This window comes from Dipodomys spectabilis, unplaced genomic scaffold (assembly GCF_019054845.1).
Source record: "Dipodomys spectabilis isolate Male_0828 unplaced genomic scaffold, ASM1905484v1 ptg000147l, whole genome shotgun sequence".
Lineage (NCBI taxonomy): Eukaryota > Metazoa > Chordata > Mammalia > Rodentia > Heteromyidae > Dipodomys > Dipodomys spectabilis.
The window spans coordinates 3,590,720-3,614,222 of NW_024870824.1; the positions used below are offsets into that span (position 1 = coordinate 3,590,720).

General features: G+C 38.8%; 1 protein-coding gene across 1 annotated transcript in view; it reads left to right on the plus strand.

Annotated features, from left to right (window-relative positions):
- Positions 1 to 15,521: 15,521 nt before the first annotated feature.
- The window catches only part of Wdr36 (WD repeat domain 36), a 38,518-nt gene continuing 30,536 nt past the window's right edge, over positions 15,522 to 23,503 (plus strand). The window contains exons 1-6 of the mRNA XM_042692088.1: positions 15,522 to 15,768; positions 17,977 to 18,004; positions 18,894 to 18,994; positions 19,798 to 19,915; positions 21,389 to 21,521; positions 23,437 to 23,491. Of these exons, the coding sequence (XP_042548022.1) occupies positions 15,607 to 15,768; positions 17,977 to 18,004; positions 18,894 to 18,994; positions 19,798 to 19,915; positions 21,389 to 21,521; positions 23,437 to 23,491 (597 nt within the window). The 5' untranslated portion in view covers positions 15,522 to 15,606. The remainder of the gene's footprint in view (positions 15,769 to 17,976; positions 18,005 to 18,893; positions 18,995 to 19,797; positions 19,916 to 21,388; positions 21,522 to 23,436; positions 23,492 to 23,503) is intronic.

A 23,503-nucleotide genomic window follows, 5' to 3' on the forward strand; every position in this document is an offset into this window, starting at 1 on the left:
GCCAATATTTCTCATCTGGAGCTACATACACCTTACTCAGACGAAAAAAAAATCCTCCAGTGTCATAAAAAGATAATTTTCTAATGAAAAAGAAAAAAGTTGAATTCTATGAAAGCATCTAAACTTGTTTGAAAGGCAACCACTTCTTTCTGTAGTGATCTTTTTCATGTTTTCATCCTAAAAATTAGCCAAAGAAGAAAATAAGAGTGCATGGTTATCTGTACATATAAGAAAGCAATCTAAAAGAACTGTCAGGCAAAACGTTGTGAACATGTTGTAAGCTGAGCTTAAAATTTACAACTAAGCCAGGTTCCACTGGCTCATACCTACAATCCTAGCTACTCAGGATACTGAGATTTTGAAGGCTGTGATTCAAAGCCTGACCAGTCAAGAAAGTGAATTTTTTTTAAATCTCCAATTAACCATGAAAAGGCCAGAAGTGTAGCTGTGTTTCAAGTTGTACAGCATCAGTCTTTAATGAAAAGGATGAACGACAGTGCCCAGGACCTGAGTCAAAAGCTCCCGTACACACACACACACACACACACACACACACACACACCTAATAGACAGGAATGGTATATCAAGTTCTTCTGTAGCAGTGCCTTACAGGTATCATACATGTATTTTTGAATCTTGTATTATGTATTTTTAACTTATTTGTAACCACTTTTGAACATGTACATGTTGGTTTGTAATTAGTGCTGTAAATGTCTCAATAAAAGAATTCTCAAATTAATTTCTTATGAATGATCTTTTAATTTTTAATTAGTAAACAATTCTCATCTATCCTTTTCTATAGGACAGCACTTTTCTTCAGCCTTTATCTTCACTCATTTTGAAAGTCCACTGACCATACCACCACCACCCCCTTGCAAAATGACTTGATTCTGCCTATAGGAGAAAATATTTAGAGATGATTGACATATGATGGCATACAATGACATATGATTGGAGTGCACCATTTCCCCGGATTTTGTGAAGAAGTCCTGCCTTCTTTCCCTTGCTGAGCTTTCCTCACACTTAGAGGAAACAAAATAGGCAATAGTTAGCTGCCTAGGAAATGATAGCTGAGGTGCTGCTCTTAGGGATAGGCATGTAGATGCACTGATTTATGTCCCTGCTCTCCACACACACACACACACACACACACACACACACACACACACACACACACACACACACACCACTATATCTGCTTTCCCTTCTACAGGCTGCACTCCTGAAGAAAAGGATGGAAAAATATTTCAAATTGCATTGTGTCTGGACTCAGACAGTGTTTGGAGAAAATATTCAAATATGAAAATTAATGGAATAACGTCAGGTGAAAAAAATCAAAGGGATATCGCATTTGAGGGTGATCTGGTGATACATTTCTGAGAACAAAGTATTTTTTCAATTTTTTTGAAAACTAGAAGTATTAAATACTAAACTGAAGGCTGAGCTACAAAAGTTTCCCAAAAGATCCATAGCTAAGGACTAAATGCACAGCCTTACATTTACTAAGAAAGCACTCTACCACTGAGCTACACCCCAGACTGATAATAGTAATACCTTTTGTGTACATACCTCATTTTATCCTTTTCAATAAAGGCTTAATTTTTATTTGTGGTTTTTGTAGAAAAAGTTTGTGAGAATGTGTGTGTGTGTGTGTGTGTATACCCACATCAGATTGCCTGGTTTGTTACACTATCTTAATCATAATGTGTTTCCAATAAATGTGCTGAGTAAGGGAATAAATGAACTTAAATTAAAAGTTAAATACATGTTTCCCCAGAACAAACTTTCCCATAAAGCCCATTGTGACTCAGAAACAACAGCAGCAACTGTCAGGTAAGATATTGACTTCTCCCCGACTTCTCCCTCATCACTTCTGTAGATGAGGAACTGGAAAAGAGAATAGCATACTCCTAAATTGACAAGTGTTGTTGCAATTGATCACTGTTCCCCAGGCACTTCTTTTTTAAAAAATTAATTCCTTCTACCTTCTCCTCCCCCAAACCACAAAATAACACTGAGCCTTTATTCTGTGCCATGTCTGGGAACACAGCTGAAAACAGGAATAATTTGAAAGTACTAAAATCCTGCATAAGGCTATTTCTCCTTTGGGAACCTTTTGTAGCTCATCTCTCAGTTTATTATACAACTTAATACTTCTAGTTTTCAAAAAATTGATAGTTTTAAAATTTTTATCTTTAGATGCTAATTTCCACATGCTTCTCCAGAATTCACATTGGCGTTTGCTAGGTGACCAGCAACCACCAAATGCCATGGGCACACAACAACAATTACTTCACCTTCATGGTAGAAAGTGGAAACTTCAACCCAGCTCCAGGCCTTTCCCACATCTTTTATGTTCCATGAGCAGGACTGGAAAAGCAACTCCTGCCTAGGATATGCTTTTCTCTGTGGCAGAGGAAGAGAAACAGGGAGACACGGGCAGAGACACAAATGTCTGCAAACTTCTGCTAAGACGCAGCATGCATCACATTGGGCCATATGCACCGACAAGAGAAAATCAGTCTCCGCACCCCAGGAGACTATTTATGATTTATTGCTGGTATCTGTGCAAAGGGCAAGGACATAAACCTTACAATATGTATAATACTAGGGGTTAAATCTATGTGTGTGTTTTTTATTTGAACTCAGGACCTTGTGATTGCTAAGCCAGTGTTGTTAGCTGCTGAGCCACACCTCCAGTGCTTACAGGTTAAATCTAATATTACAAGATTTATAAATATTGGGGATGGTAGAGCACACAAGTTATTACTCTGGGAGGGAATATGACTAACAAAAATTATAAAACATTCCATTCATTTTACATTTTATTACTGAACTGTAACCTTTTGTTAAATATTCCTTGAACCTCTTTTTTTGGGGGGTGGGAGGGAGTCTGGTCATGTGGCCTGAACTCTGGGCCTGGGCGCTGTCCCTCAGCTCTTCAGCTCAAGGCTAGCACTCTACCACTTGTGCCACAGTGCCACTTCCGGCTTTTTTTCTTTTTGCTTATGTGGTGCTGAGGAATCGAACCCAGGGCCTCAGTCATACAAGGCAAGCTACTACTACTACTACTACTACCACTGAGCCACCTTCCCAGTCCCCTTGAGCCTCTTTATGTTCTGGTTGGTTGCTATGTATTAATGAGCAAAATAAAAAGCAAGCATGGAGCTTAGCCATGAAAATACTAAAATAAAAGAAACCTAAGAAGTCAGTAATGTGATGATGCTATTCATTTATTCTCTTTTGAAATCTGAACAAATATTTACAGATAATTGACATTTTATTCATTCCCACAGTGTACCTCAAACATAGCTAGAAATGTACCTACTATTCAGAAATTCAGGGTAGAAAAAAGAAAGTACAATTAAATAAAACATGCCAAAGGCCAAACCACCAGCCATCATCTGTTAGTATCTGCTCCTTAATTATCTGGAAATCAAAAGCTTCAAGACCCTTTGGTGCCAAATGCTATAAAAATAAGTCAAAGTATTATTATTCAAAATGTATGAGTCACTCCATGGAATCCACTCCCAAGTTACTTGAGCTGATCAGAAACTTTGGCAAAGTAGCAGGGTATAAAATTAAACCTCAAAAATCAATGGCTTTCCTGTATGCCAATAACCAGAAAAGCACAGCTGAAATTAGGAAAGCAATTTTTGTAATAGCCCCACACAAAATAAAATACTTAGGAGTTAACAAAAGAGGTGAAAGACCTCTATGACAAAAACTTTAAAAACCTGAAAAAGGAAATTAAAGCAGAACTAAGCAAGTGGAAAAACCTCCCATGCTTCTGGATTGAGAGGATTAACATCGTGAAAATGGCAATATTGCCAAAAACTATCTACAAATTCAATGCGATATCTATCAATATCCCAACCTCATTCTTCAAGGAAATAGAAGAAGCAGTCCAAAAATTCATATGGAATATTAGAAGACCCTGAATAGCAAAAATAATCCTTAGTAGAAAGAACAGCACTGGAGGAATATCAAATCCAAATTTCAAACTCTACTACAAAGCCATAGTAATCAGAACAGCTTGGTACTGGCACAAGAACAAACTGAGGACCAATGGAATTGGACTGAAGACCCAGAAATGAACTCACAGACCTACAGCCACCTAATCTTTGACAAGGGAGCTAAAGAAATAGGATGGAATAAAGATAGCCTCTTCAGTAAATGGTGCTGTTGGCAAAACTGGTTAAACACTTGTAGAAAATTAAAGCTAGATTCTTATATATCACCCTGCATCAGAATCAACTCCAAATGAACCAAAGACCTCGAAACAAAAGCAGACTCCATGAAAACATTACAGGAAGAAACTCTAGGTCTCCTTGGGACCGGCCAAAATTTTCTTAATAAAGACCCAGAAACACAAAAAAATCAAAGAAAGGTTGGACAAATGAGATTGCATGAAACTACAGAGCTTCTGCAAGGCAAAGGACATAGCTAGCAAGATCAATAGAAAGCCAATGGACTGGGAGAAGATCTTCACTAGCCATACAACAGACAAGGGTCTCATATCTAAAATATACTTAGAACTCAAAAAACAAAATCCCGCAACTACAAATCCTCAAAGAAACAACTGTCCCATTAATAAGTGGGCTAAAGAAAGACTTCTCTGAAGAGGAAATAAGAATGGCCAATAGACACATGAAGAAATGCTCAACTTCTCTAGCCATGAAACGCAAAGACAACATTGAGATTCCACCTCATCCCAGTTAGAATGGCTATCATCAAGAAATCTAGTAATAATAGATGCTGGAGGGGATGTGGCCGTAGTGTAAACTTGTTCAACCACTTTGGAAAGCAGTATGGAGGTTCCTCAAAAGACTCCACATAGAGTTCCCTATGACCCAGGAATCCCACTTTTGGGCATTTACCCAAATGATCACAAACAACGTCATACCAAAGGTACCAGCACAACCATGTTTATCATAGCATTATTCACCACAGCTAAGATATGGAACCAACCCAGATGCCCCTCAGTAGATGAATGGATCAAGAAAATGTGGTATATATAATAGAATTCTATGCCTCCATCAGAAAGAATGACATTGCCCATTTGTTAGAAAATGGGAAGACTTGGAAATAATTATATTAAGTGAAGTAAGCCAGGCCCAAAGAAACATAGGTCCCATGGTTTCCCTTGATTTCAATGACTAGTACATGTCTAGGACAAGCAGAGAAGGTCAAAGGCTATGTACATATGATCATATGAGATAATGTTAAGCAAAATGTACCCCAAGACAGGGACACGTGTTTATTTCTTTCTTGCTATTGTTTTTAATGTACTTATAATGCACTGTGTGATTCTTTTGTTTCTTTTGTATGTTCTTCCCCCACAATACAATCCCTGTTTTCACTGTATTTGATTCCAGTGTTCTGAATCTTGTATATGCATTTTTGTAATTTGGGGAGGGGAAGGGGAATAGCAGGAAGCTTAAATGGGGATGCAGGTTGACCCATTGTGATGATGAGATATAGAGGACACTATATTGAAAACAAACTTTACAGTGTCGGGGGTGGAGGAGGCAGGAGGTATTGGGAAGATTGGGAGGGAAAGGATGGTAGGGGAAAAATAAAGGAGGAGGTAAAATGCTCAATAGGAAATGTACTCATTACCCTAGTCATGTAACTGTAACCCCTTTGTACAGTATTTTAACAATAAAAATATATATTAAAAATGTATGAGTCAGCTAGGCACAAGTAGTTCACACCTTTACTCCTATACAGAAGCCTGAGATCTGAGGATCCTAGTGCAAAGCCAGCCCATGAAAACAAATCTAAAACCCATCAAAAATCTGGAAATAGCACTGTGGCTAGAGCACCAGCCTTGAACAGAAAAGCTAAATGAGAGCGTGAGGCCCTGAGTTCAAGACCTGCGTACTAACACACACACACACACACACACACACACACACACACACACACACACAGTGTGAGAGAGAAGGAATGAAAGAGAGAGAATGTGAGTACGTATTTGATAAGAGAAAGAAGACCAGTGAGAGAGGAATAGAAGAGGAAGAGAGGGCAACATAGAGGTCAATATAGAGTACATAATATACATGTAAAAAATACCATAGCAAAACCTAATGTTTTATAAAATTTATGTACACTAATAAAAAATAATGCAAAGAAGAATTCACAAGCCAAGTGTTCAAAGTGGCTGACAAGTTAATTTTATTCCATAACAAAGTAACAGGCCGAAAGGAGATTATTTACAAAAGCTTGTGTTCACTAGTTGTAACTGATAATATGATTATATACATGAATCATTCAACCCACATCTTATGTAGATGCCAAAATAGTTTTCATAAATGGAAGGCATAGGAAAGAAAACAATTAGATAAGAGATTATGCCGTATATTGAGTTTGAGTGATCAGTCATAGGACACATGTTTTAGTTCATGCTTACATGCTCAATGATCGCTCTTCAAACCTTCATTTTTGGGGGGCAAATGGCTCCTAAGGGGTGAATTCTTAATCTTCAGCAAAACAGAATGAGTCTCCTTCAACATTCTAAGACACTTAGCTCTAATTATCTGCCCACTCTTTTCTTTCCATTCTGATAAGCTCCTCTTTATAGCTTCTGTTGTTTTTGAAAACAGAACTCATACAGTGTAGGAATGTTAAGAACACTTGGTCCATTCTTCTTATTACCAGGAGACGTGAGTAATCTATACTCATTGAGATTATCCAAACAATCAGTTCTCTTCCTCAGTCTACAAGTCTACCTCTCCTACTTGGTCACGTTTAAATGTTTCCTTCAAGCTTTCAGTCTGGGCAATCAAACATACTATCCTTCTCACTGCATTACAAAAAAAAAAGCTTCCAGCTGCAATGATACCAGCTATCTTCTTCTACAAGAGAGCCAAGCTATGAGTACCAGTGTCAGAGGAGACCTAAGCCCAATCAAGTACAGTGGTGTCCTAGGTCAAATAGTACTGTGTATAAAAGACCAACAAGTATTTCAATGTCCTTTCTATTAAACTACATTACCTTTCTCATTGGATTCATTTGTCCATCTCATAATCATATCTGTGTTTCTGAAGTCTCCTATATGTCTTGGGATGGAGCAAAAGCCAGTCCACAAAGTTTTCCCTAGCTGTCCTCATAGATAAGCACCACTGTATCAGCCCCTGTGGCACACAGATGGGGTGCATTAACTTTCTCATGCAACACACAATACAAGTGAAGTTGATCATGTTGCTGAGACTGGCATGGTGTCTAGAGGAAGATCATTCGTCTACTTAATCCTCTGCCCTCTAGGAAGTCAGGGATCTTTGTCCAACATAGGCTATTTCCTACATACATTCTTATTAAAAATGATTCATAATAATCATGATAGAGATGTCTACCAATGTATTATGTGTCAGTGAAAGCATGAATCAGACTAGTTGCACTTCCCACATACTCTCATTGATGTTGAAAATGACTAAAACTTCTGGAACTCTTTAAAGTTTGGTTCTAATTGTTTTCTATCTTCACATACCAATTTACACCCGCACTCTGAGAACTGTGACCCTCCATCACACAGTCTGGGCCAAAGCAGGAAGATATTTAAGTGGTTATCATACCACATCATCCATTTTCATAATTCAGAAACATAATTCATAAAGCAAGTTGATGATACCTGATGTAATACAATAAAACAAAACTGATAGTTTTGTGCCTTTAATGTATTCATTTTATTGTGCAAAAATAGTTTACAGCGAGAACAGGAGATTGAAGAACTTAAGTTGATCTGCTATAATGTAGTCAACTCTGATACTTTATGTTTTTTTTTCTTTCTTCTATTTTTTTTTAATTTTATTTTATTTTATTTGAGAACATACTGTACAGAGGGGTTACAATTGCATGGGCAGGATAATGCATACATTTCTTACCAAGTATTGCAGCCTCCTCCTTTGTTTACCCTTCACCTCCCTTCCCAGCCTCCCCCCTCCCCCCCACCCAATCATACCCCCCCCCCCACCGACATTGTAAAGCTGGTTTTGACATGACATTTTGTACTTCTCATTGTTGCAACAGGTCCACTTGAATCCTTAAACGACTTGTTTGTCCCCGTCTCCTCCACATGTTATACTGACATCAAATATAGTGAAAGCGGGGGTTACACTGTTGAGGAGGGACATACAAAGCAACAAAGAAATAATCTTATAAATGCTCAACTCTGATACTTTAAATAGAGCTCAAAGAACGTATGGAAATACATTTACTTTTCCTCTATATAACTGAAGTAACCAAGCAACTCACGACTCAGAGTTAGGTTGTTTGTGGATTTTTTTCCTCTCCTGCTTTTCCTGAGAAACCAATTTCCAGACATGATCAAATGTGTAGACTTAACTACATATCAAATTTTATTTCTCATAGAAATAAAATAAAATAAAGCATATGGACAAAAACTTGATTAAAAATCCAATACCCAATTGATATTTTCTTACTTAACTGTCAGTAAGAAAGGACCATGCACTCACTCTCAGTCTTCACACCACACTATTCCTCCCAACAGCTTTTTTTTATGGTCTTTCTTCACTAAGACCTGAACTTTTGCTCTCATGTGGCTTGTATCTTTTTAACACTTTCCTTTTAAAAGTTCTTGGGGTAAAAAAGAGTACCAATGTGAGTGTTCTGAATGGCAAATAAAATAGTATCATGTTTATTCCTTTCCTTTTGTGACTGAGAATACTTTGAGGTAGAAGTAGTGAAGAGCATCTCTTCACATTGTAGTGAGCTGCCCAGGCTCTCTGATCATGGAGTAGAGCGGTTTGTTTGGAAAATGAACCACTCAAGTTTTTATTGTTGAAGCAATTGAGACAAATTTATAAATATATAGTTGAAAACAGAAAAATAACAAGAATAGCCAACAATACTTATTATAAAACATTTCTAAGAATAATGTTCTGATTTTGTTTTTATTAAGTACTTGAAGTTGCCTGACGTGTAATTGGTAACAAAACATGGCAACATCTGCTCTGTAGATCATTCTATTATGAAGAGCTAATGCAAAGTTGAGAGCGCTTTCTATCAATGGGCTTACAGGTCACTAGTCTCATTCTTGATGAGGAAAAAGACTATATGGAATCCTTAATAAAATCCATTACTTGAAAGGCAATGTCTTGCACTTAACCTGTTGCAGGATTACTAGTGCTTAAGTTAGAAAATTCCTCAAGAGAATGGAAGTTTGGGATCATTTTGACGAGTCTATCATCTGACACTCCTGTCCTACTTGTCCTAGTGTCTCAGTTCATTACTTTAGAGTATTCATCTGTGAGACTCTAATATGGTTGTAGAAAGTAAAAATGTCTTTACAAGAAGAGAATTGTTCTGGCAGGACAAAAGAATAAATGAATGTTATATGGATGCTTCTTGTCTTAAAAGACATGCTCTTTCCAAAAGCTGGTTGTTTTTCCAGACTAACTACTAGCCTAGGTACAGATGAGGAGTGGTTTTGTTTGTTCTTATTTCATAAGATAAAGTATTTTTCTGAGTTTTAGGGAAGGGATCTTCATATCAAACTTCCATAAAGGCAGCGACATTGGTCATGGATAACACCAGTTCCACAGTTATTGCAGTGTTAGCAAAGTATGCACTCAGGGGAGTCAATAGAGTTGTAGTCAAATAAAACTGTAAAGTAGTGTCACTTATACCCTTTACTGAAGCAGATAGAGCAGATAGATCCATAAAAAAAGAATTGAGCCAGGTGTCATGGTGCACATCTATAATTCCAGTACTTGGGAGAAAGAGAAGAATCTTAAGTTTGAGGCGCTATTGTCCACATAGTGAAAACCTTTCTCAAAAAGCATCCTCATGACCTTGTCAGACATGAGAGTTAACCACTCTAGAAGCAGATTCTGCAGGTTTCCACTGCAGTCTTGGCTGACATCCTGAGTGCCTATGTCTCTGATACTTCAGTTGTCCTTCAGTGACCTCCCTTTCTTCTTCCACTTTTCTAAATTACATGTTGGTATGGATTGTGGCAATAAACATTATTGGAAATTTGAACCAATTTCCTACTTACAAAACAGACATACAATGTTTGCTGTAAATATCTCACAACCTACTTTCAGGATAATTGAACAATGAGTGTCAATGGCTTTGCCTACTGTAAAGTCATGGTTAGGAAATCTTTCTAACTCCCTCTCCCAAACTACTGATAATATATCAAGAAATGTTTATTGTAGTAAGAGCAATATCTGATTTATAAGCAACTTAGGAAAGTTTTAAGTTCATGTAGTAATTAAAATAATTTGTACTGAAGAGTTAAAAGTGGCTTCATTTCGAAGCAGTAACCCTTCTGCTGCTCATACTAACCTTGGGCCCACCTGAATTTCAGAAACCATCTTGTTTGTGCTGAAACTGCTAAACCATAGATTACTTGAACAAAGCTACTCTGAAGTCAGGCCCCACTTTGTACTATAGCTGGCCTTGGGTCCCCACAAACTTTAGGAGATGACCAAGCTGGCCCAAGATAAACAGACCCTGCGAACAAACCCAGACCACCAATTATCCCAGCTACAGCTTATCAGAACCCAACTAGCCAGGACACTCCCTGCTAAGCTTTAACTGCTCTGGAATGTCCAGATAGCCCTTTAAGACCCAGCCAGTTTGATAACTCCCTACAACCCCTAGCGCCTTGGAATGCCCTGCTGACACATCTTGTTGCCATAAATTTGTCAGTCTGTGATTTCTTTTTTTTTTTCTTCTCCTTTTATCCCTTTGTACTTTTTACCTTTATAAACCCTGGTGAAATTTCAGCTCGAGACTTCCTCCTAAGCTCCCCTGAGTCGGTGTGTAGGACGAAGCCCGAGCTGCAGCCCCCCTGAATAAAGCCTTGCTTTTGCATTTCAGACGTCTGACTCTCGGTGGTCTTCTTGGTGGGGGTCCTGCGATGGGGGTACAGCATATTAGTGGGGGCTCGTCCGGGATACCCTCAAAGACCCCCGAGACCCCAGACTCCAAAGGTAAGAAAACAGCACTGTTAATTTGTCTTGTCCTGTCGATTGTGTTTGTCTGTTTGGCTTTCACTTGAGGACAGCCGCTCCAACTCGTACTTGAAGGGTTGTCGAAGCTGACACGCTTGTATGGGCAACCCTGGAGGAAATGGGAGACGTCCCAGATCCTCACTTGAAGGGGGACTCCTGAAACCCCTACTTGTAGGGCGTGAGTCAGTTTGGTTTTTGACGGGAACTGACCCGAAGGGCTCAACCCGCCCACCTCGAACTTGGGTCTGTTCCTTCTGTCCCTTCACAGAGGGCAGCAGACCAACTTGGGAGATCTCCATCTTGTAAGTCTTTTAAATATCAGGCCTGTGTGTGTTTTGTTTTTCTGTTACCTCTTGTTGCTTTGTGGACTGAATGACTGACGAGACTGAAAGCCATGGGCAATGCCCCATCCAACTCCCTAGACTTAACCCCAAAGACACAGGGTGAAGAAAAAGAAGACTAGAAAGAAACCAAAAAGGAAGAGAAATTGTATCCATGTTTCTTCCTTGTCTTGAGACCTCTGTTCATGAAATTTACTTTTGATTTTCAGCAGAAAACCAACCAGACCAGTCCCCCCAACCCCAGAAAATTTGTGCTTGTTTCCATTGTCCTGACCTCTTCCTCCCCTAACTCTTGCAGATTATAAATCACTGAGGGAGTCCACGGCAGAAGGGCCATTCTGCTCTCTGAAATAAGCATGGCATTTGCTGACTTTTTTGTGTGTGTCATAACCTTGATTTTATAAATTGCTTATTACTGTTTGTTTGCTAGATTAGTGCTGGATATTTTAGTTGGTCTGACTACATGTGCATGTAAAGAAGGGCTGGGGAAGCTTGGTAAAATTCTTCTAAAATCCTGCTGGTTCTGCTTTTGTAACTTGCTTCTTTGTCAATTATGAAACTGCCTCTGACCACCTGCAAGTGGCACCGACAAGATCTTAGCCTCAGGCCTTGGCTCAGGGGGGTCTGAGCATGGGGGAGAACTTGTCAGTCTGAGGGGACGGCCGCTAGGGACTTCTCTCCCTTGCCCCAAGATGATTGGGAATCCTCCTACACCTTAGAAGGCCCCTGGGTCAACCTTTGCCAGAATGTAAAAGAAAAATTCTATGGAATTAGTAGAGGGGGTTTGAGTCCCCTGGTAAGTGATGAGATGTCGCCCCATTCACTAAGACCTGATTTTGTCTTTGTGGCCACTTGTTTGTCTTGTTTACTTTAGTGCGTTTGTTTGCTCTATGTTTTCTGAGGTAGAGAAGTTCTGGGTGAGCGTGGCAGGCTCACTCAGCAGACTCTGGATTCAGCTTGCTGAGTGAAAACAGCACAGAGTTCTGGTAGAGATAAAGATAAACTGGGGGACCATTAGTCCCAACTCAGCCTTTGGTTCTTGTCTAGTTCTGTTTTAGAATTGGTACCAGTTTTAAATGTGGATCCTTGGTTTTTGTGTTTGTGTTTTTGTTATTTATTTGAACATCTTTGGGGGAATAAAAGTTCCAGCCTCCAGCTGGGCTCGGTCACGGTCACAGACCTGCAAGCCTCGGGCTGCATTTTCTTCTTGTGGAGGCTGCCAGCGGGGAGGATGTAGAAAGCTGTGTGCCTGGTTTGGACTTTTTCAGCCAGTTCTGACAATGTAACAATTGTCTAAAATTGGGGAAAAAAATTCAGGCCAGTTTAGTTTCAGGTGACCCCCCTCCCCCAGCCCTCCTCCAACAGAAGGGATTCAAAAGACCCATTGGTGAATTGCCTTGCTAAACAAGCAAGCTCTGGGAAAATGAAGCCCAACAAAGGTACCTAGTTTAAAAGAAATACTGTCTTAAATTTTTGTTTAAAAACTTTAGAAAGTGTGCGTACAACTGATTTTGATTTTTGCGCGCTTTGGTATCTGTGTGTTTTGTATGTGTTTGTGAACATGTTCAAAATAAGAATTGTCAGCATGCTGTAACAATTAGGTGAGTTTAAATTTAAAATTCAAAAGGTTATGAGGTTTGGACATTAACAAAATTTTTAAAGAATCTTCATAGTGTTTTAAATGACTTTTTAAGGATTCTTTAACTTGAAAAATAGAAAATCTGGTATTTGAGAATGCATAAGACTGTTTATACTGTAATCAAGTTATCTAGCTTAACAAAAATGCATTGGCTGTTTGGGATTTAGTTCCCTTGGCTAAAATTTGGGAATAAATATTAGAAATTTAAATGTAAAGGTTAGTTTAACACTGTTAAAGACTGTACCTGTTTTGTCTGTATAAAACTGTGTATTTCATTCAAGAACCAAGAGAAAAGACAGGGGGGGGAAACTTAGAAGCCAACAGAAGACCTATCTTTAGGGGTGAGGGGTGAGCAGGCAGAAGTGCAGTTCAGCTGGTCATGCATGGTGGGACAGACCCTGGGGGGAGTCCACAGATGGTGGGCACGCCCTGGGAGGAGTCCACGCATAGTAAAAGAGGGCAAGCTGGCACAAACGCAGTTCATCTAACCCTAAAGAGTCAGATTGGGTGCGTGCCCATTCCATAGGAGAAGCCAAGTGGCCCATCTTTGTTCTGTCCCTTTTCCCTGTAGATAGACACTGGAAATATGATGGTTAAAATTAGTGATGTGATGATCTGTAGTATTGCTAAAACTGCCCCTTGGACTTAAAAAGAGAGTTAAAAAGTTTATTTGTATAATGTGACTTGCTTCCAAGGATGTTCTACAAGTAGTATATGTTTTTAAAAGTCATAAAGGTGTTAAGTCTAGCTTCTTGGTACAGTGATGGTGATTGATTCTTGCATTAAGGAAAAATTGTCATTTGAGTTTAAAAGTTTTAATGTGTAAAAACAAGCAGCCAAGAGACAATGAGTGACACTTGGCCTCAAGAGTTTAAGAGATTTTTTAAAATGCAAATGAAAACTAAAGTATGAAATATTAAAGGAGATTAATAAGAAGCTTAAAAATTAGGAATGGATTTTTGGACATAAAGTTTAAAAGTAAAATTGTTCTTAACAGTTGCCTCAAAGTGCACAGAGGAAAAATTAGGATTACCAAAATAATTGCTATTCTAGTTTGCTCGTATAGGTTTTTTAACAGTTTCCAGCAAAGCCCAGAGCAAAGCACAGAGGATTCTTACAAGTTTGTCAGATGTAACTTTGACTCTTAATAAGTTTCAGGTAAGAGCATGCTTAAAAGCTACTTCTATGTTGACCACCTTGTTGCTTTTAATTGGAGTAGAGTGGCCTTTTATAAGACTCATTGACCTGCAAACTGGTTCAAAGCCAGCCCGGGCAGAAAAAGGTCCCTGTAAGACTATCACCTCTACTCAGCCAGCAGAGTGCTGAAAGAGCAAGCAGAGTTGCTTTGGGACTCAAAGTGGCAGAGTGCTAGCCTTGAGCTGTAGAGCTGAGGGACAGCGCTCAGGTCCCAAGTTCAAGTCCAGTGACCAGCTAAGGGAAAATGCCAATGAGGCATTTATCCAGTGTAGAGAAGACACTCCTGGGACAAGAGCAATGAAGAAGCATCCAGAGGCAGTAAGCCACTGCTTGGATGGCAGAAATGTCAGATCCTAGCAGCCCGCCTGAATAAAGCCTTGCTTTTGCATTTCGGAATGTCTGACTCTCGGTCTTTTTGGTGGTGGTCCTGCGACGGTGGTACAGCAGTACATAGTTCTTTAACTCAGGAATAAAAGAAATTCCATTTGCATTACAGATTGGGGGGGAGCAAATAAGAAACTTTTTATTATGGAAATTTTCAATCTTATACCAAAACATACAGTTTTATGAATCCTAGATACCATTGCCTAGCTTTAACAATTATCCATCGTGTGTGTGTGTGTGTGTGTGTGTGTGTGTGTGTGTGTGTGTGTGTAAGCTAGGGTATATCTTCAACCTATAAAATCTTTAAAAACATCACAATATTATCCACTAAAATTAACTACTCTTTCTTAAAATTAAACGTCCAGAGTTTACATAAATAGGTGAGTCTCGTGGTTTAATATGTTTTGAAAAATCATCTGTTAAGATATTGGTCTCCTAGCCGTGGTGGCTCACGTCTGTATTTGAGGATCGCAGTTCAAAGCCAGCCCAGGCAGGAAAGTCTGTGAGACTTTCTTATCTCCAATTAACCACCAGAAAGCCGGAAGTGGTGCTGTGGTTCAAGTGGTAGAGCGCTCGCCTTGAGCTGAAGAGCTGAGGGACAGCGCCCAGGCCCAGAGTTCAAGACCCATGACCAACAACAACCACAAAAGATATTGGCCTCCTAATGATGAAAGGAGTGACAGTGCTTATGGTGCACTGCACTCATAAGCTGACATTTGAAATCACAACTCTTTTGTAAAACTACCTAAAAATAATGAAATTAATAATGATGACAGTGGCTTCCCTTCCATCTTTCTGAACCTTCAGCATGGAGAGCCTCACAATGCAAGATGCTGGAGGCTGCGGCTTCCGGAACCAATGTCACGCCTCCCCTGCAGGCTGCGCAGGGAGCCCTTCCGGCGTTGCACGCAGGGCGGTACGCGCAAACGCTATTGGCCGCGCAGGGGTTCCCGGAAGTCCTCGCGAGTCTCCCATCCCGCTCCCGGTTTGCCCTGGAGACGGGCTCCGGCGCGTGTTTCCCGCCGAGATCCGGAGCCGAAGCAAGTGACTGCGTGGCGAGATGGAAGGCGGTACGCCGGGCCGCTCGGCCAGCGCGCTGTTCGCGGGGTTCCGGGCCCTGGGGCTCTTCAGCAATGACGTTCCACACGTGGTGCGGTACAGCGCGCTGAAGCGCCGGTTCTACGTGACGACCTGCGTGGGCACGAGCTTCCACACGTACGATGTAAGTGACGACCGCCTGGGCCGCCTCCGGGGCCCGCCCCGCGCCGGCCCTCCTCACCCACCTCCACACCGCCTGCACCCGCCGGCGCCCCGGGCCGGCCCTTCCTGCCCACACTCCCCCCACACCCCGGGCCGGCCCGCCCTGCCCTCCTCACTCCCCCCCCCTCCACCACACCCACACCCTGTTTCCCCGGTTCCCCCCCCTCCCCCCCGGCCGTCCCGCCCTCCACCCACCCTGGGTTGCCCTGCCTGCCCCAGTCCTGGGAAGCGCTCCCTGTTCCCAGCCACGTGCTGAGCCCTGACGTAGGCCTGGCACTGGGGCGAGTTTCGGAGTTACTCTGGAAAGGCATTAGTGAAACAATTCCAGTTGTGTGGCAATAAAAATTCTCCGGGAGATATTTATCGGCTCCCCCCCCCCCCCCCCCCCCCCCGCCCTGAGGATGGCTCCCTACACCCTCTTCCCTTCCTTTCCGTCTCTCTTTTTCCATTCATTAATTCATTTTTGCCAGAGGAAGACTTGCAAGACGTTTGGTTGTGTAATCCATGTCAGAAATCTGGGCCAGAAATTTAATCCTCATACACGTTGGGAGAACTGGTGAGAGAATGAGATAAGATGATAGTGTAGGGATCACGTCATGTTTGATGATGCACGTCATGTTTGATGATGATAATCTGGTTTTTCTAAACTCCCCCAGAGCACAGCATCTGGCTTTTATCACATTGAGTCCCCTTCATTGTCAGGCACGATGTCACTTGTCACAATCTCACTTGTCATAACGCCTCGCAGCAACTTCTTTGCAAGATCGGTTTCATTTATTTCGAGTACCCTTGTATAAACTAGGAAAGTAAGTTGTAGAAAAATCCAGTCACTTAACCCCATATTGCTTCTTTTGAGGGATTTTTTTCTCTCCTTTAATCTTAACAATCATTGGAAGACTCCTATTTCTTAAGTCATATCTTAAGGAATATGAGGAGGAAAATATTAGACAATGTTAACCAAGCACTTTTTTTCCCCCTGGAAAGCATTATGTACAAGTTTTCCTGAATGATTGTAAAAACCAAATTGCTTGTTAGCAAAAAAAGTTAGGAGTTGAGGATCGAGTTAGTGCAAAAGTTCATCTGCTGCCTACAATCAGACATCCTACAGATCTGGTTTTTGTACACAGATACTAAACACTGTAGAGAGGATGTGGGTTGGTGATAGCAGCTAGCATATATTGAGTATCTTTTTTTCTTTTTCTGTGCTTACACCCGGAGCCTGAGCACTGTTTCTTAGCTTTTTTCACTCAAAGCCAGTACTCTGCCTTGAGCCACAGCCCCACTTCTGGCTTTTTGTGGTTAATTGATGATGAGTCTCATTGATTTCCTACTTGGACTGACTTTGAACCACAGTCACCAGGTTTCAGACGCCTAAGTAGCTAAGATTACAGGCTCCATTCTGTTTTATACAAATTCATAGCCATATAAAATATATACCTATTTAAATCTTTATTTTACAAATGAGGAAGTTGAAACACATAGAAGCTAAGTAACATTTCCCAGATCACATAGCTGGATTAGTTAGCATTGTATTGAGATAAGCAAATTGTAGAATGTAAGCCAGTCCCACACACTAGTTTTCTTTATCTTTTTTTTTCTTTTTATGTATGGCGGGAAGGCAGGAGTTATGAATACTTTTGCTTTTTTGTTTCTATGCCAGTACTGGGGCTTGAAATTAGAATCTAGCACTCTCACGGGTTTTCTTGCTCACATTTGGTGCTCTACTATCGAGCAACACCTCCGCCTCTTTTTAGTTTTGCTATCGTGATAAAAGTGGGGAAGAAATCAGTACTTCATGTCATGAAACATATATGAAAATCAAATATCCACACATAAAATTTTATTGAAATGCACCCCTTCCCGTTTATTTTATATGTCTTCCATTGTAACAGTGACAAAGATAAACAGTTGCAACAGAGACTATATGGCCTGCAAAGCCTAAAATAACTGCCCCATTACAGAAACTGCCCATACCTTTCATTGTCATGCCTGTAAAGTAATTAAAAATAGAAGACTTTTCTAATAGTGGAAATGAGGATCAGTGAGTATCATTTTTAGGAAGAACAGTATAGCAAATTTATGAATCGAGACTTATCAAGCTTCAGGTCTTAGGTTATTGTTTTTGCTAATGAAAATTTACCAGTTTTCTTTTTTTTTTTTTCTTTAACAGGTTCAGAAACTTAGTCTTGTTGCAGTAAGTAAGTGTGGACTTCTTTCTAAATTTGTGTACATTTAATGTTTTTAAAATTTGAGGTTGGGAGAGCTGGAGACATAACTCAAGTGGTAGAGCCCTGAATTCAAACCCTATTACCACCAAAATGATACATGCTTGCACTTACAGTTAATTTGACATAAGACTTATAGTGGATCCAAAAAATCCAGTTGTTTTTTTTTGTGTGTGTATATATACATATATTATGCTGTGTCAAAAAACATGGCAAAAAATTGTCCCAAGACTCAGGGCTTCGTTTTTTATTTGTTTTTGTAATAGTACTGGTCTTGAACTCAGGTCCTGGCCATTGTCTGTAATTTTTAAGTATCAAAACTGATGTTCTGTGCTTGAGCCACACCTCTGCTTCCAGCTTTTTGCTGACTAAATAGACATAAAAGTGTCACTAGCTCCTGCCCCATCTTTGATTAGAGATCCTGAGATCTAAGCCTCCTGAATAGCCAGGATTACAGATGTGAGCCACTGCTGCCCAGCAAGGGCTTTACTCTCACTAGGAAAGTGTTCTACTGTTTCTACCACCTCAGCCCTTCTGCTTTTTAAAATTTTTTAGATGAGGTCTTGCTAACTTTGCCCAGGCTAGCTTCAGACTGCAGTCCTACCTCTGCTTCCTGACTGACTAGGATTATAGGTATGCACCATCAAGCCCAACTTTTTTTTTTTTTTTTTTTTTTAAGGATTATGTTAGGTATATAGATCCTAGAAATTTATAACATTGGAGTCAAAATTTTATATTGTGATTCTCACCTCTTGTTGTTGTTTAAATAAATATTTTAAAATAATAGCCATGAAAATTTAATACTTAAGGTTTCTATTTGTCTCAAGATCTTAAAAAATCCTTGTTTTATATTTTCTCTCAGGTAACTCTGTTCCACAAGATATCTGCTGTATGGCAGCTGATGGAAAGCTAGTCTTTGCTGCATATGGGAATGTTTTCTCTGCATTTGCTCGTAACAAAGAGGTTCGTATCACTAATGTGATCATAATAATTTTATATATGTATTTATAATTTATAATTATATATATCTATATATTTATAATGTAATAATAATTATCTAAAGAAAGAAAATTGATTTCACCTCTGTATATGCAAATGCATATATTTATATATGCACATAAACCATATGTGGTTCTAATGAAGAGACCATGAAGGAACTGTATATGCACAAGTATGATCAGGGTTAAGGGAACTGAGTAGAAAAAAGGAGGCCAAGAAGCTACCAACTGTGAGAAACAGATCTTGCCTGGGAGGAAAGAACTAAAGAAATAGTGTTATTAGAACTGATAGGAATTGAGCCATAGAGAAGGGGATATAGTTTGGACAGACTGATGACTGTAAGGAAGTATGTCTCTATGTCCAAGCAAAAAGGTATTGGGAAGAAGTATCCTATGTGTATTCCCTTCCCCCTTTCAGGTGGAAGCCAGCTGATGATAGAATTTGAAACCTTCTAGAGCATACCATTTCTCTACAGTGTAGGAAGTTCACTGGTTGAATGGCATAGGGATCTAGATGTGTGTGCATGCTTCTTAGCCTCAAGGGGTGTTTGAGCCCTGGAGTTCCTTTTGCATGCTTTTATTCTACTCTTGAACTGACTGAAGGAGTGGATTAACAGGGGTGGTTTCTTGCTATTTGTTCATTTAATCTCAGTCAAAAGTTCACAGTTGTTAACATGAGCATTTTCATAATTAGCAAGCTTTTGGGATAATATGAATCCTGTTATGTGAAGAATACTAATGAAATTCTTTTACATTTTGACATTGTAGATAGTACATACCTTTAAGGGTCATAAGGCAGAAATCCAACTTTTGCAGCCCTTTGGTGACCACATTATTTCTGTTGATACGGACAGTGTTCTTATTATTTGGCACATATATTCAGAAGGTAAGAATAACCATTTTATTTGCATTATCTTGGCATAATTAATATATGGTTAAAATGAACAATTACCCAGTCTGTGCTAGAAGTTTCACATTTAAGTAATCAAAGAAATTAAGAATTTAGCATATATAAGGAAAAGTTCTAAATAAGAAGCAGATTGGCAAGTTTAATTCTTTTGTTAACTGCATAAGACTTCTTTAATGTGTTTATCACAGCTAATACATTTCCATTGTAGGTTTCCTAACAGTAAGGACTCATTACATTGTTTTTTCTTGGAATGCATTTTGATATATTTCACATCAGGGTAGAATAGAAGAAATAGAAAACTTGTAATCTGAAGAAAAGTAGCATCGTTTTGGAAGGATAGGAGTCTTTTACTTATGCTGTTGTACAATAGTGCTGAGTGTCATCTAGAAATTAGAGTCTAAGGTTGGGAATTTAATACCAGATTATACTCAGCTTTCCTTGATAAATGACAGGAAGTCCATAATGAATTAAATCTCTTGTTCTCTGACGTGTTTACATTTTTAAATCTGTTTACATTTCTAGCTCATAGTATCTCATTTCTCTGCTGATCAGTCTGGTATGTCTAGGCATTTCTTCTCTATCCTAGTTCAAAATAGTACCCATATTCTTTGTTTTGTCTTTGTTCAAGTAGGGGAACAATATTTTAAGCATTTTCCCTATGAAGGTGATATATAGCTTGTAGCAGTGTATTGAACCACTGCTATAAAGACCATAACGTCTTTATAGTAATTTAAGGAAAACTACAGGTCACAAATAGAGAGCAAGAATCCCTTAGCATTCAAAAAGTAAAGTTTGTACATTTTTTAGCTGTATCTGTGCTTACCCATTGTGTCTTGATACCAAGTATTGGTGAATTTAGTGGAAAAAAATTTAATCCTGTTCAAATAAAAGTAAAAAAAAAAATTGAGCATAGGAATTTTAAATAAAACAAAGTTACAAAGAATTTTGTGCTCTTGCCAGCCCACTTTCTATGTATTCTACAAATCACAGGTTTATGAATTTCTTTCTTCTCCTTTATTGGAAATCCTTGTTGTAATGTGTGAGAAGCACTGTTCTTGGTTTTCATATCTTCTCAGTGGCTCACAGTACTTTCCAGATGTTTGTTCTTCATGTGGAGTGTTCACTCTCTTGACCAAATTTTAAAATACTAATATTGGTCCCTAGGATCATTTTTAATCTTTTTCTAACAATTAATTTGGCAGCAAAATTTGAATTAGTATTTATATTAGAACTGTTAGATCATTTTTGACCATCCAAATGACCTTTACAAGTTAACCATTACACTCACTTTATATTATACAGGATATTTGTAGGTTAGTATATGTCTTTTATTTATATTTGAATGTAAATCTTTGATGTGATAAACTTTTAAGTGATAAATATGAGTATATGAAACATGTTTAAGCTATTTGATAGAAAATAATTTTTATGATTTTTTTACTTTTGTAGAAGAATACCTGCAACTAACCTTTGATAAATCAGTTTTTAAAATTTCTACAATTTTGCATCCAAGTACCTACCTGAATAAACTACTTTTGGGCAGTGAACAAGGAAGCCTGCAATTATGGAATGTAAAGTCTAAGTGAGTACTTCATTTAAAAAATAACATAGATAGCTCTGACCTTAACCTTATACTACTACTTACTAAAGCAGTTTAAGTCTCATTTCTCCTTGCTCTTACATGTTTACTTGGAGAGCTGTCCATAAAGATGACTGCTTTTGAAGTTGCTGCATAGGTTATCACATATGTGAAAGCTGGCATGCTGACCTGGTACATGATAGGCAGCTCCAGTGCCCTAGTTATTACAAAGAAAACATAGCTATAGAAAAGGCACCAATAAAGTAATACTAAGATTATGATTAGACAGCTTCTAGTTTTTGTTAAACCAAAAAGGAAAGAGGGTAAAGTAAATCACTGTTGATTTGTACTAGCATTTACAATGGTCTTCAAGAAAAGAATATTTTAATTGCAACCAACATGATGAATATCTACTATAATATTGCTGAAATAGTTGGAAGGGTACATAAATGATTTTGAATTCCTCTATCACTATTTGCACTTGAAGGAGAAGTTGGGCAACTCAAGCTTCTTTGGATAGTATTTTTTTTTTTAAAGCAAACAACACAAAGCCTCATAAGGATTTCATGTTTATCCTAGTGTGGAGTTTTGACTTAGTAGTTTAGTTGAATTAAACAGGCACCTGTGGCTATGTACTTGTTGTTAGGCTCAATCAGAACACTATCTTTGCCCTTAAGGTTCTTTTGTTGTTTTTATTTGTTTGTTTGTTTTAGTTAGCACTTGGATTTGGATCCCTGGGCCTCAAGCTTACTAGACTAGGGAGGGAAGGGAAGGGATAGAAGGGGAAAAACAGAAGGAGGAGGTAAAATGTTCCATAGGAAATGTACTCATTACCCTAGTCATGTAACTGTAACCCCTCTGTACAGTATTTTAACAAGAATATATATTAAATGTATGAGTCAGCTAGGCACAAGTAGTTCACACCTTTACTCCTATACAGAAGGCTGATATCTGAAGATCCTAGTGCAAACCAGCCCTGGAAAGCAGTGCCTTCAGATCTGTGATTTACTGTTTACTTTTTAAAATAGGGTCATACTTCCTACTATGGTAATCCCTGAGCCTCAACTACCTTTTCTAGCTTCTCATTGTTGTTAGGATCACTAACACTTGAGTCCTATATTTCCTCCATGGAAATAGTCATGGACTTTTCTACACTTCTGTCCAAGAACACATCTCTATCAGTTATAGTTGAGAAGGGATCTTTCCAACTTTTGTTTTTGGATTGGCTTAGAACCATGATCCTCCCACAATGCTTCCCAAAAGCCAGGATTACTTGGCATGAGCCACTCTTGCCCAGCAATTTGGTTCTTTATTTAATATTTTTGTTCTTTGCTATGCTGTGTGTATCCATTAAAAATTTGTTGAGTAGTCTATGGCCATTTGGACAATTTAATATGATTTAATACTTACAGATGGGTATTGTAATGATTTTATATCTCTACTCTGGACTTATTCATTGTTTCATTCTGAAACAATTCTGAAAGCAACATCATTGTCATAAAATTGTTCATGTGACTTGCACATACTTCTTGTTAAAATATGATGTTTCTAGAAATATATTGCTGTGAAAATTGAAATTTACCTGTATTCTATTTTGTTGTTGTAAATGAAATGGCTTTTATTCATATATTTTTTATTTTACTTGAACATTTTATTTTTTAAAGAGCCATGACATAGCACTTAGTAGTCTAGAATCTATCGGATCTAATACTGACCTTAGCTTATGTCAGTTTCCTTAGTCTCTTTCTGGGAATGGTAATAGTGTTCACTGCTATTTGAATAATGTGATTATTTTGAATATTAAATAAATGTGTTCTTATAGTGGTGAGTGTTGAAGCACTTGTTATTTCACTTTTTAACATACAGTTAATTTTGTTTTCCTCCTAAAATAATACCTATCAAATTTTTCTTCTTGTAGTAAGCTTCTATATACATTTCCAGGATGGAAAGTTGGAGTGACAGCTCTTCAGCAGGTTAGTATTTTT